General features: G+C 35.3%; 1 protein-coding gene across 1 annotated transcript; it reads right to left on the bottom strand.

The window, feature by feature from the left end:
- Positions 1–8,201: 8,201 nt before the first annotated feature.
- Positions 8,202–8,438, bottom strand: LOC101629050 (keratin-associated protein 19-6-like). The gene is made up of 2 exons (XM_004675338.1): positions 8,375–8,438; positions 8,202–8,314 (listed from the first exon to the last, which is right to left on the bottom strand). The coding sequence occupies exons 1-2, from the start codon at positions 8,436–8,438 to the stop codon at positions 8,202–8,204; spliced, it is 177 nt and encodes a 58-aa protein (XP_004675395.1).
- Positions 8,439–15,412: the final 6,974 nt, after the last annotated feature.

Genomic DNA, 15,412 nt, shown 5'->3' on the forward strand with positions numbered 1-15,412 from the left:
TGGATGGATGGATGGATGGATGGATGGATGGATGGATGGATGGATGGATGGATGGATGGATGGATGGATGGATGGATGGATGATATGCCAATGTACAGGTAGATAGGGGATAGCTAACTAGCTAACTAGATGGCAGGTAGGTAGCTAGGTAGGAAGACAAGAAAACAGACAGACAAACTCTTGGTGATTGGTAATGTGGCAATTAAGAGTTTTGATTCTCTGTATCAGAGAATAAAACATCACAAAAGCAGTAATCTTTCAAAGAATGGGAACGCTTCGCATCCCCACAAATACAACCATGCTCACAGGAACCAAGCAGGACTTTGAAGATACTCTATTTGACTGCACAAAGGGGTAACAAACATTGAGAAAGGAGGCTGCATTGTGCCACCCAGACTCAAAAGATGGTGGCTGCGTCCTGGCACTGTCACTAGAATGAATCTATTGCTGCAGGAGTCGGTCTCTTTTCTGAGAATTTTTTTAAATCTATGTAGCATCTGAAACTGCTGCCAGTGACTGTCTGCTCTGGCTTCACAAGTGTATGATGGACTGTTGGAGTAAATTCGATATTTTCCACCAAATTAAGCAAATATCTTACTTTTAATTATGAACTGGATATGTCACTTGATTTGGAAGAAAACACTGTTGTTTGCTTGCATATTTTTTCCATTTCATCAACCAAATGCCACGTCCTGTCCATTTTGATCAGGCAGTGTATTAACTGTGACTCAGCTTTAGAATAAAGCTCTTTGGGTTCAACTCTGTCATTTGCTTAAACTAAAAAGAAAAATAAATGAGCTCAAATTGTACTCTTTTTTTCTTAACCTTGGGTTGAAACAATTTTCAAACTAATGATGATCATGAGGCAATATGACAAATCACTCCATGAAGATCTAGGACAATATAGGAAAGCCAACAACAAAAAAATTAGCTAAAATGTTTGGTGTCAACTACCTCAAAAATAAATAAAATACTCCCCCCCCAGTTTATTACTGACTTATACATGAGTTACTTGGTGAAAATGCAAATGAAATAACATGCAGAAGAGAGTGGTACATAGAGCTATTACATGAAGTACAAAAGTTGATGCAAAGTACTTTTTAAAATTAGCTTAGTGGGATAGTTTGATCTCTAGCCATTCACTTGAATTTAGAATAAAACATGAAATGTAGATTAGTGATTTGATTATTTATTTTGACTGGATTAAGAAATGTGTGCTGAATATAATAAATACATATATTTGATAAGTAATTATTGAGCTATATTAAATTGACTGTACTTCCTGTTTGACATCTCCGAATATTATTTAAATAAAAGCATGTGATCAGAAAATAGTGAACTATTTGAAAAGTTTTTTTCATTAGATCTAATTAAAAATTAGATTTTTAATGTTTGCATGTGTAACATAGTCATGAGATACGTTTAAAAAAAAAAAAGATTCGAAGCCAGGGAGACAGCTTTACTTATTGCCTATCAATGCCTCCAAACAACGGCTTTGCATGAACAGACCAAAAAACAAACTTTTGTTTCCAAATTTAATGTTTAATTAGAAGTGAGCACATTATCCAACGCTTGTAAAAGCAACAACAGAGAATTCTAGGAATATTATGATGATACAGTTTTTAAATTGGACATGATCTAAAATTCTGAGAATTTTCATACAATTAATCCCAGCATGATTTTGATTGTCCACCCACTGGGCTCAGATCTGGGAAGTTCCTTATAATTTCAGATGTTGGATTGTAGGGCAGTGTTCAGTAGAAACTGGAGAAGCCAGACCCTCCACAGCAGGAGGGGCGGCCGCAGTCACACCCGTAGCCCCCAAAGCCAGAGCCGTAGCCTCCGTAACCTCCGTAACCTCCGTATCTGGAGCCGGAGCCTCCGTAACATCCATAGCCACAGCCACAGCCCCATCTGCGGAAGCCGCCATAGCCGTAGCCCAGGCCGCCATAGTAGTTGCCGAAGTAGCTCATGGTGTCGGGGAGGTGAGTTTCTTGGCTATTGAGGACAAGAGTGTAAATATTGCCATCTGCACAGGTGTCCTTTTATACCTTGATGAGCTCATGTGATGAGACACATGTCACCTTTTCGTGACATTCTTTGTGTTGCTATTACTTGACACAATCCTGACATGTGAAGAGGCCCTCAAACTCATTAAAGCGTTTGAGCGTGCATTGTGGCCTGCTCACCGTGTCCCTTAAACATCGCGCCCCTTTTATGAAAAGGAATTGCTGTATTGTCATAATTTGTGCGTGCTAACAAAATAGAATCCTTTACAGCCAGGTATCTCACAGAACACATTCGATGGCATGGTAGTTTAAAATTTTGTATTGCTTCATCTCTGGCTTCCCTTGAATAGCTATTCTTCACTTACGATTATATGAAAGAAATTGGTTAAATTCCAGACTCTACAATTTATCTTACCCTTTCAAAGACCTCCAATACCTCACGGCATGTCCTTTTTCAAGCTAAAGAAACATTTAAAAGCCTGGAGACATCAGCTCACCTGCTGTGCACCAGTTCAGAACTTCAGGGGAAAAAAAAAAATGTTGAAACAGAGCCATCTCTTTTCTGTTATTTTATAGCATTTACCATCTTTAATAATATTTTCATTTTTTTTTTATTATCTATCAGTTTTGAACATTTAAAAATACATTGTTAACAACATGGTGTGGTATTGTTCAAATAGTAAAAGTAAAGCACAGTTATCAGAAATATTTTTTGAACACAAAGCTTGTTCAAGATACCTCCTTTTATATCCTGCCTCCATGTCTGACAAACCTATCAACTATTCATCGTGCATCCAAACTTTCAGACTGCATCCAACTTTGTGTCCTTATATCCCCATTTCTTCCCTTTTTCCTAATCAATGTATCTTCTTTCTTATTTATTTTCAGATATCACTTTGTTTGAGTCCCTTTCTAGGGTCTGGGAGTAGGTAAAATGCTACATTATCTATATCTTGCTATCTCTATATAAACATATCTTTTATCCCTCCATTTTTATCCAATTCTAGTAGTATTTCACGTAAACCATTACCTTTACCATAATATTTTTACCTTTTGAATTCTCAACCATCCTGTATATTTTCCCTTTGTAAGAATCAGTTATCTAGTTTCTACTAAGATATTAAATATTTACCAAGCTCTTAGAAATTGAAAACTTATACATTTTTCAAAACCCTGTGAAATTCAGCAAAAACAAAAACAACAATAACAAAAAAAAACAAAACTATTAATGCTAGAAATGTCTTCAGCATCTATAAAAATGTAGATATAATGTAAACTACAGAGTGGAGAAAAAAGAACTAATTGAAGACAAACCATCCTTCCATTTAGTTCCTCTGTAACTAAGCATGGATCTCCAACTGACCTGACTCCCAGTGAAGCCTACCAAGATATGCCCTTATCTTTGATTAAATATCTAAATTCTTGTTAACTGTATGTGACTTCAAATATATGATTCAGTTATTGTTGCGCCTATAAGAAATTATGAAGTGATACATTCCCCCAAGTACATGTGCTCTGCTGTCCAAAGGAGCAGCAAGTCAGTTGCATATGTGCTGAATGGATGAAGGCATTCTATGGTTCCCAGGCAAGGGTCTTTGATTTTGTAGACAGGGGTAGCTCTGTAAATTCATCTGAGGACTTAAAGAAGGAATGAGCTGAAATAGCTTTTTTTTTTTTTTGCTTTAAAGAAATACATAACCCATCGTTTCATTTGCTCTTTTGTTGTGAAGGTCTATTGCAAAATACACAAATCTTAAAGGCATGCATTGATGACATTCTGCACACATTCACAGGCCATCTGTATTATTCACAATTAAATTACCCAAATTTATGTCTTGATTTCACCAACGAGTATTATTCCCTTGAAGTTGACCTGTACTTAATGTCACACAATGGAATCATACAGCATCAAGCACTACGCCACTCCCTCGAATTATACTATACATCACAGTGTCTGTGAAATACCTATTTGTTGTGGCATGTAGCATTAGTTTTGCTGCTTTTATTGCACAAAGTAGTTCATTATATGAATAGAACTGTTAATTGTATGAATAGTTAATGTTCTGCTCTTTTCTTTTTAAAAGAATAGCTGGCTAGGACTTTCCTGGGATCCCAGGGGTTAAATCTCAGTGCTATTGTCATTACTTCCTGAGTTTGGTCCCCCAGCCAGGGAGCTGACTCACATGGTGCTGCAGATCTCTCCTGTCTCACCCACTGCTCCCCTCAGCAGTGCATGTCAGTAAAATGCCTATTATGCTCTATCTCAGATCCTCTTAACTCCTTTACCATTAACTACACCCCAGTTCTTGTATGGAAAAAACAAAACAAAACAACAATACTTGGCTGGTTTGAACAAAGCTGCCATGCACCATTCAATTGAAATCTAGCCTGGTAGCAGATTTATGTTGGGTATGCATAAGACATGAATGCATTCATAATATATATATATATATATATATATATATAATGCTATTTTTATGGAAAGCTTCAGTAGATTTTACCGAACAATTTTCTAATACAGTTTGCAAGTTTATGGTACCAGCAACAATCTGAGAGTCTCATGTGTTTAGTTGTACCCCACATTGGGCAATTTTAGACTTTTTAATTTGATACTTCTTATAATTAGAGTGTAGAGTGATATCTAAATACTGTTTTAATTTGATTTTACCTGATCAGTGATGACACTGAGTTTATAAGTTTATACACCACTAAGAAAGCCTTCTCTCTTGAAGTATTTGTTCAAGTATTTTGTACATTTTAATGTTTGTTTAATACTATGTTATTATTAACAAGCGTTCTTTACTATTGCTTTGTCATTTATGTATTGGAAATATTTCCATCCGGTATGTGGTTTGCTATTTCCATTTTAAAGTTGAGTCTACGTATGAACTGAATGTTGAGTTCTAATAAAATATAATTCATTAAACTTTTTCTTTCATGTTTAATGTTATGGTTGCAATTAAGAAATATTTGACTATCTTATACATTGTTAAATTATTTTATCTTTTTTTTCCAAGATTTATTTATTTATGCATACAGAGCTGGGGTACAGGCCAGAGGTGTAGAGGTGTAGGTGAGAGGATTCACCAGAGACAGAGTGGGGAGTAGAACAGGCAGATCAATGAGATACACTGCTGAGGTGAGCAGCGGGCAGGTCAGGAGAGGTCTGCTGTGCCATGTGAGTCACCTCCGGGCCAGGGATAGAACTAGTGCTGAAGTGGCTTTAACTTCTTAGTGATGTACTTTAACCCGCTGCCCTACCATGGAGGTCCCTTATCTGTTTTTTTATACTTGATCTTATCCAAAATATCATTAAACAATTTTATTTTCTTAAAGATTTATTTATTTATGCATACAGAACTGGGGTGCAGGCCAGAAGTGCAGGGGTACAGGAGAGGACTCACTAGATGTTGAGCAGGAAGCAAAACGGGCAGATCCCTGAAGTACACTGCTGAGGGGAGCAGCAGGCAGGTCAGGAGAGGTCTGCCGCGCCATTTGGGTCACCTCTCTGGCTGGGGATCAAACTTGTGGTGAAGCCGCTGCAACGAGCTTCGTGGTGCTGCAGTTTAACCTATTGTGCCACTAGCGAGGGTCCTCATTTGCCTTTTTAAACAACTAGTTCTATTTTAATCAATCATTCTAAAAATAAAACACTTCATAATTTAAATATTTCACTCTCATTAAATCAAAGTGAAGTAAGAAGTCTCGAGTAAATCAAGTAATTTCAATACACTATACTCTGCCTTTATAACTGTGCCTGATATGCATCATTTGGGGTTAGGAACATTTTGTACTGTGTTCTCCCTAAAATAAGCAATAGTTCTCTGGAATTAACGATATGCTGGAATTACATCAAATAATATATCTAAGTCCCCACAATCAATAGGAGTTAGATAATAAGAAATTTTATTTCAGATCCCAAGTTTTCATTTTGCCTCTGGTACTCATATGACCACTGTCATATGAAGAACAAAGGGTTTGTCTGAGAAATGAATAAGAAGGTGGAGAAGTGGGATGATTTCATGATTTCAGGGTGTGTTGAGAACACATCATCCTATGAGCAGATGGCACACGCTTCTCAAACAATGGTTCCAAAGATGACTGGGAGCACCCACATACACCCCACACTGCTCTAGCTTGTAACCCAGATTATAGTTGGGGAATGAAATACTTTGTATTTTAGTTCTCCATACAATGTTTCCTGCCAGATTAAGGCTAGGTCTGAGAAAGGAAACAAACAGTACCATTTAAAAGCAAAACAATGCACAAGGCAGAGAAGAAGGGGTTGCTAATGAGGGAGGGAGGGAATGTTTCAGACAGGAAATAGAGAATCTCAGGACTTAACAGGGAAAATGCAGAAGGAAGGCAAAAAGAAATGAAAAACAGAAATTCTGGAATTTTTTTTTCAAGCCCAGAAAAGCTAATGAGGGAGGGAGGGAATGTTTCAGACAGGAAATAGAGAATCTCATGAAATAACAGGGAAAATGCAGGAAGAAGGCAAAAAAGAAAGGAAAAACAGAAATTTTGGAATTTTTTTTTTAAAGCCCAGAAAAGCAGTATGGTCAAGACTTAATAATATGAGAACATCACATTATACTTGGTGTGTCAAATGCCTTCTCCAAGAAGTTATGATGATTATTACGCTCGTAAAGAAGTCTATCCCCAAAATGTGGAGAAATACTGTTAATCACTAGGAAAGAGAATGGCTATTGCTGCACTCTGTCAAACTAAGCAATAACTCCCCAAGAGACAGAACCATCACCTCTCGGTGCAGTCAATAGAAAGCTAACATTCTCTGACTAGGTTGACTAACACGTAAGTCTGACTAGCTAGCTGGGCAAATGTATTCTTTTTATTTTTCAGTGATATTGTTAGCAGGTAGAATGAAATCCCCATGTATCTAAGGCTTTCTGAACAGACTCTTTGGGAATATATTTTTTTTTCAGATATGCTGCCTATTTATGAATGGGCTCTTTTCTTTTTCATTGTTAAATTGAATGCTTTTTTGTTTTGGGAGCATAGCTATTAACCCTTTGTTGATTTGGAAATGCATGAAGATTTTTTTCTCATTCAGTAGGATGTCTTGTTAGTATACTTAGGGTTTCTTTTACTGTGTAAAAGCACTCTAACTTGAGGTCAACACTATTGTTCATTTATTCATTGAGTTCCCTTGCTGTGAATGTTGAGTCACCTATCATCGATGTCGTGAAATGTATCATCGGTGTTTTCTACTTTATGTTTTATTGTTTCTGGCTTTGTATCTACATCTTTATTGAATTTTGAATTTATTTTTTGTGCTTGAAGTTAAAGATGATCCAGCTTCTTTCTTTTACAGGAGATTTTGTAGTTTATTCCCCAACTTGTCAAAGAGACTCTCCTTCCCACATTATATGGTTGTGTCTTCTTTATCATTAAATAAATATTAGTATATAGATAGATTTAATGTTGGCTCTATTCCATTGATCTATGTGTCTATTTTTAATCCCAAAAACATATAATTTTAATTATCACTGCTGTGTAGTACAGTTTAAACTCAGGAAACAAAATTCCTCCATTTCTCTGTATTTCCTCAGGATTTCTTTACTGCTATTCAAATAGATTTGTTAAATTACAAATAACTAAATTAAATAACTAAACTAAATAACATTTAATAAATAAATCTGGAGTCTTTTAAATGATCTTGATATTACACTTTATATTAGCATTATTTGCTAGTTTGATTTATTTTGAAAAAGATTCAGTTTAACTAGAGAGTAACTGACTCAATATTCCAAATAAAAAATAATACTACTGACACAATGAGGTAGTTAATGAGGAAAGCACACTGATCCTTACAAACTCTGTAATAGTGTTGTTATAATGTTGAAGGGACATATAACCAAAATTCAGGATTGTTTTTCTAAAGCACCCAAGAAGAGAAGTACACCATGAAATGGAGAGTCCAAAATCAATTAAATAAATAATGAAACCATATTGCCATTCAAATTAGAAAATTTATTGAAAAGAAAATAAAGAATGAAAGAGATTATGAAAATGCTTGTAGAGCATACTAGTACACATGAAGCAGACAAAGGTAAGATGATAGAGATTCTTAAAATCTCAGGTGCTAAATATTTTTAGAGTTGGCTTGGTTCAAGTGTTGGTTCATTTGGTCAATCATCCTGGTCTCTGATGCTTGATACCAGTAGAATTTCAGTAGAAGCCAGAAAACCAGTATCCTCTACAGCAGGATGGGCGGCAGCAGCCACATCCGTAACCCCCATAGCCAGAGCCGTATCCGTAACCCCCATAGCCAGCGCCATAGCCTCCGTAACCTCCAAATCCAGAGCCGTAGCCCCCATAGCTTCCAAAGCCACAGCCACAGCCCAGGCCACCAAAGCCTCCATAGCCGTAACCCCGGCCTCCGTAGAAACTGCCGTAGTAGCTCATGGTGTTACAGGTGAAGTTTACTTTGCTGTTCAAGACAGGTTCTGGAATATGAATGTCAGCACGTGTAGAGGGACGCATATATATATACCCTGTTCAGAGAATGTGATATATCACATGTATACCCCACTCGTGTAAGTTTTATTATACCTTCGGGACACAACGCTCTATTCATTGTTCTCTGACACAAGGAGAAGCTTTCACACTCATTAAAATGTTTGAGATAGCTTGTTGCCTATTTAAGGTGGCCTTTAAAAATCATTGCATCATTTATCAAATCATTAAGTGGCATACTTTAAATATATACAGTTTTATCTGTCAATTATACTTCAGTGAAGCTGGGAAAGATGGTTATTGCATCACTTTATAAGGACAAATATCTCAAAGTGTGAATTTTGCAGATCCTAAGTAGACTTATTCATTGTGAGGCATGGCAATCACATTTGATAGTACTGAGTCTTTCCATTAAATATTTTTATCTCTGTTTTTCTTTTGATTGTTATACTTCACTTACAAATAAGAGGGTTAACCCAAAAGCTCTGCAAGCTATCATAGACTTTTAAAACACATTATATTTAAGTATAAAGAGAGAGTTATCTATTTCAGAGTTTAGAAACAGAAAAGTTTGAGAGTCAGGGAGAATCAACTCAATTGTTGTAAATAATACTTAGAAAAAAAAAAAAGAAAGGACTTTATTTTTTAAATTTTAGAATACTGACCATCATACCTGGCATACTTTTTACTTTTCATACTATTTTGAAAAATAAAAAAAGCATTTTCACTTTTACAATTGATGAACCAATACTTATAATCATTACTTAAAATTCACGTTATCAAATGCTGTGTGTTGTGTGGTTATACATACATTGACAAGCTTGGGATATAATTGTTCAGAAGTTGAGGAAAAACCATAATCATACATATTTTATTTCAGAAGTAGCTTTAACTTTTTATAATAACCAAGTTATGGAAATAACCTAAGTGCCCAATGACAGATGAGTGCATTAAGAATACGTGGCACATATACACTGTGGTATATTACTCAGCTCTGAAAAAGAGGAACTCTATCCATTTGTATCAACATGGACAAAACTGGAGTGGTGACCTTGAAATCTAGCTACACTGTCAGTAAACATGATTGATATTTTCAAATGCATCTCATTTTTTTCAATTGTTTGGATTTAGTACTATTGACTAGTTATTTTCACTACAACATAGCTAATTTAGAAACTGATACTTCAAGAGTCTGCATCATAACATTTAAAAGGCAAAACAGAAGTGGTCTATTACTTTTTACGATCAACACGGTAGTTGACTTTTTCAAGGACACATGACCAGAATTTTCCAAATGCTTTATTCGTCCTTACGCAAGAAGGGAACTAGGAAATGGGCAAGACAGTGTGGTGAAGTAGAATGCCTGGAGCACAGTCAAGTTCAGCTGGTTATACCCTACTGCGTTGGCCAGTTTTGTTTTCTAGCAACTCGAAATTTCACTTCTCAGCAAGACTCTTCCATCCAAAATGGTGTCTGTTTTTTCATTATCTCATTGTCTCAGTTTGATTGAATATGTTTAAAAAAAAGATATTCGCTTTTATTTTACTCCCTAAATATAATGGTGTTTGAAGCATGATGATACATGTTTCTTAAGAAAGTCCTTATTTGAAATACTAGCAGAAAAGGCCTCCTTTTGTAGGAGAGTGGCCAAATATGTCAGCATTAAAAGGCACTTGTTAGACATAAAAAAAACTCTAAGTTAGCCATGGCCTAAAAGAGATTATTTCGCTGTTGATGACAATGAGCTTTAAATTTCACTGGTGAATTTTAAAATATGTCTATCAGTTGATAATACTGAAAAATAGTGTCATGTCACACCATGACAGGTCAGGAAGAAAACATGATTGAAATTCACAAAAACAAGTGCATTTTCAGTGTACATTTCAATGTAAGTTTTATACTGTTACTACATTTTCGTGCTACAAAATCTTTGAACAAAACAGAAAAGCACTTGTGATTCATGCTGGACATAATTTATTTATGAAAATATATACAGTTAATATTTCAGTGCTCAATGTTGTTGAACTAAAAGAGCTCAATAATGTACAAAAGGAAAAAGTTTATTCCAAATGACTGCTATGGTTAACTTGTACCATGTATTTATCTAGTAATACGAATGTGTGTATATACCTTTATGTGTGAGTGTGATGTATTATATATATATATATATATATGCGTGTGTGTGTGTGTATATGTATGTACACACACATATACACAAATTACTTTAGCTTTTTATGGAGTAGTTATTTTCTTCATTGTTGGTTTCATGCAGTTAGAAATCTGCTCTTCTGATTTAAATACAAATTTAAAATAGGGCCCTCCCTGGTGGTGCAGCGGGTTAAAGCACAGCACTAAAAAGCTAAAGCCACTTCTGCATGAGTTCGATCCCCGCCTACCCCAGAGGAGACCACATGGTGTGGCAGACCTCTCCTGACCTGCCCGCTGTTCCCCTCAGCAGTGTACTTCTTCGATCTGCCTGTTCTGCTCCCCGCTCTGTCTCTGGTGAAGCCTCTCACCTTCCACATCTCTGGCCTGTACCCCAGTTCTGTACGAATAAATAAATAAATCTTTAAAAAAAATTAAAAATAAAAGCCATCCATGCTATTGTAATTTAGGATCCTCTACTGCAAATTAACAGTGAATTTTGACAACTATGACTATGCAGACAGGGTATAGCCGGCAACCTGAAGAGACAAAAGATGGTAGATGTTCCTAAAATATCCTAAATATTTTAGAACTTGGTGATGTCATTTCATTTAAATTTTGGTTTACTTGGTCAATTATCTCATGGCCTCTGATGTGGGTAGAAGCCAGGGAATCCCTTCCTTCACAGCTGCCATGTCTGTGACTCCCATAACCAGGGACAAAGCCTCCATAACCCCCATCGCGAGAGCCATAACTTCCATAGCCCCCAAATCCATACCCACAGCCCAGACCACCAAAGCCTCTGGAGCCATAGCTCTGGCCATGTAGTAGTGGTAGCCACAGTAACGCATGGCATTCTGAGTGGTGAATTTGGTTTGCTGTTCAAGGCAAGATCTTGAGTGCGAATGCCAATCTGTGCAGGAGGATACTCATTCACCCTGAGAATAACTTGTGATAAATTATGTTTATCTTCTCTGTGTCATTCTATTACCTTTAAAGCTATAACTCATTAAGCTACCATCTCCTGACACATAGACCTTCACTCTCATTAAAATATTTCAGCTCACTTAGTTCCCTGATTAGGATACCTTTGAGTCTGTTGCTTTGTTTTTATGACAGGAAATGGCTGACTCTTCAAAATTTATATATTTCAAGTGCTACATAGAAATGCTCATTACTGGGTATATTATATCGTTTATATTTTATGACAATCCTTTATAATTAAGTGTTTCTTCTGTTCTGTCATGTGCCAAAAGGATAATTCTATCTTCAACTAGATTCACAGGTAATTGTTCAATTTACAGATGCTATGTCTATATTTTTCAAAAGCAAACTTGTTTAGCAGGGTTAAAAGTTTAAAAAGTACCTCCATTCCAAAGATATGAGAACAGTGTAAACTTCAAGCTAGACATCAGGCTTCACTGGTGGCACAAGAAGTTAAGTCTCAGCACTATGAAGCCATCAAGTGGCTACGGAGCACAAGATTGGGGATTGATAATCCCCAGCCAGGGAGTGACCCACACAACACAGCAGACCTCTCCTGGCTTACCCACTGCTCCTTCGGCATTATATTTCAGTGGATCTGCCTGTTCTGCTCTCCACTCTGCCTCTGGTAGCTCCTCTTACCCCCATACCTTTGGCCCATACCCCATTTTTGCTATATATATAAATAAAATCATAAACAAGTAAAATTAGACATATCTTTATTTTTAGCATCTATGTTTTTCATTCAAGTATTTCTTCATAATTTCCCATTCTGAATGAGAAACTTAATAAGATGAGTTTGTCGTTGTTCTATTGAAGTCAAAGAATCATCAATAACTTGGACAGGATTAAAATGATCCCATTTTTCCTACAGAACTCAGGAACATCCTGTGGGAGTGATTAATGACTAATTTTTCGTTGCTTGCAATACAAAGGGATACATTTACCTGAGAGAAAAGGCTAGATAAGATGTAATGGAAAACATCAACAGTCAAATAAGAATCAAATTCATTTCCAAGACTAAAATGCAATCGTTTTACATAAAACCAATACTAACATTAGTAGTAAAATATCAACACTAAAATATTACAAAATACACAGAACAAATAATTTTGTCTTAGTAGAAATAAAATAACAAATACTTTTGTCTAAGTAGAAATAAAATAAAAATGGAGGCATGTACTGAAAAATACTGGCTATATGCTTGTTTGTTAGGCCAAATGTAGATTCAACACTGAATTTCTGAATATCTTCCTTCTTTACACATATGGAAAATTTGTTTTGAAACATTAAATAACCCTAAGATAATGGGTAAGGAAGAATAAAATGCGTTTTTAGCTTGGGACCACTTATAACCTTAACCTTCATATAAAGGAACAATCTGTTATACTTTCCAAAGATTTTCCTGTAACACAGATATAATTCAATAAACAATTAAAATGTAGCTTATAAATTTATGGTAGTATACTATAAACTATAGTAGGAGTTCCATACATTTTCCCCTTATTCTAATCATATGTTTTAATAACTCAGTATCTTCCTCCTGTGATGAGACTGCAATAGATAAGAATGCAATGGGTTCAAATTAAATTCAGTTATATGGATCAAAGTCCCTTTAACAGAGTTAACAAAATTCACCTAGAATGTCACACTTGTGAACAATACAACATATGAGAAGAAAAATGAAACAATATGATGGAATTTATATTCTATCTTCCTATTATATAAATAAATCCAAATCTTTCTAATAAAAAGCCACGGTCAGTTGAGAAGTGAGTTTTAATATTATTCCTTCTTCATTTACCTTGAAGTAGAAGTAAATTAGAAATTAAGAGATGGGTGATTATATACAATGATATAAAATTAACCATAAAAATAAAACACAGTAAGAGGTAGTTAATCTAAAGAGGGGATAAATCTCCATAAACTTGGCTATAAAATTGTACCAACACTTCCCAGGTCATCATGACATTTATAAATAAACAAAGAGAATCAGTTCTGATTCGACAGTGAATCAGACTCTAGATAGAGCACCGGAATTTAGATAAACTGTTTCCTGATATTAGTCTGGCAGGCATGAAACAGTGGATTCCTGTATCACTTGCTCACTTGCTATTTGGAGTTTCTCTATCTGTATCCAGGGGAGCAGGAAGGCCCTGCTCTCACTTCCGTTGCCTTTCTATTATAATTTCACCAGTTACAACAAAATGCTTCACTTTATACCATCACCTGGATATGTCATTCAAAGTTTAAAAGACAATAAATCTTTTATTATATCTCTGTGTAGTCTATTCTATGAAATCCCAACAATAAAATGTTTGACTTTTGCTAAGTGGTTATTAATTGAAAAGACCCTCAAACAAGAACTCTTTGGATGTTTTCAATTGACTGTATCCATGTGTATTTTATTTTCATTTGCAGTTGCAAAGCGCTTTAATGTCACCATGGGGATGATGGTGTTGGTGGAAACAAAGAATATCTTTACATGACACAGAGGAATACTGACATAATAGAAAATGAAGCACATTAATATTTTGATATTACATATATTTTAGTTAACTTGAAATCCCTCGAGTAAGTTTTTCAAATTATTTTTTGTTAACTGAATGTCAAGTAAAATAAAAGGAAATATAGAATGAAAGATCACATTTATCATATTTAGAGATTCATTTAAACATATTTGTCTTTTTTAGGAGTTCAAAGAAATACTTTGATCTGCCACTTTTTTTTTTTAATCCTCCACAAAGGATTGCATAAGTACAATTTGGAAGAAAGGACAAATAGCTATGTATTTTTGACTGTATTTACAATCAAAATTGCATGCAATTGATAAATTGCATAAAAAGTGAAATAAATCAGGGCCCTCTCTGGTGGCACAATGGGTTAGACACAGCATTGCAAGCTAGCTGCAGACACTTCAGTGTGAGTTTGATCCCTGCCCCAGAAGTGATCCACATGGCGCAGCAGACCTCTCCAGTCTTACCTGCTGCTCCCCTCAGAAGTGTACTTCGTCCATCCCCTGTTCTGCTCCCCACTTTGTCTCTGGTGAATCCTCTCTCCTCCCCTGCACCTCTGGCCTGTACCCCAGTTCTCTATGTATAAATAAATATATCTTAAAAGAAAAAAAAGTAAAATAAATCTCCTTTAAAGTACTGCCATAAGTAGGTGGTGGTGCAAAACTATTAGAATTGATTTTTCTAATCTTTGTTAAATATAAAGATAGCCATCTGATTAAAATAAGGAAAATGAAAAGTTAAGTTATATTTGAGGAATTATTTTTCATTTCAATTCAAATTTATTGTTCTCTTTATATCCTATTTCTCCATGAAATAACTATGCAATGATTTATATTAATTTTTATATTGAAGTCTGAGCAGTATTGTATATACTTAAGACTGAGAATAAGTAAATGAAACAAAAGCTATATTCACTGTTTTAGTTAAAGGGGTTTCATTAAAGAAATTTAGGAGAACTGATGTGGATAAATGTGTGGAGTTATAAATGTACTGGAAGTTTTAGATGCTAATTACTGAGAATAAAAACATTTGATTGGTCAAATGACTGAAGTTAGATTTATCAAGTACACTTATGGAACCAGATGAATTTCAAAGTTACAAAATCCCTATCCTCCATAGAGGAAAAAAAAATAGCTGAAAAGAGCCAAAATACTTATGTTAAGCAAATGATTTATCAGACAGAAGCAATCTACAAATTTTTCTTTTGCTAGAAATATGATATCATATTTAATGGTGGAAATAAAATAAAAAATAAGAAAATCAGCTGGTATTGAAAAT

Source organism: Condylura cristata, unplaced genomic scaffold (assembly GCF_000260355.1).
Source record: "Condylura cristata isolate star-nosed mole 26May11 unplaced genomic scaffold, ConCri1.0 scaffold00003, whole genome shotgun sequence".
NCBI lineage: Eukaryota > Metazoa > Chordata > Mammalia > Eulipotyphla > Talpidae > Condylura > Condylura cristata.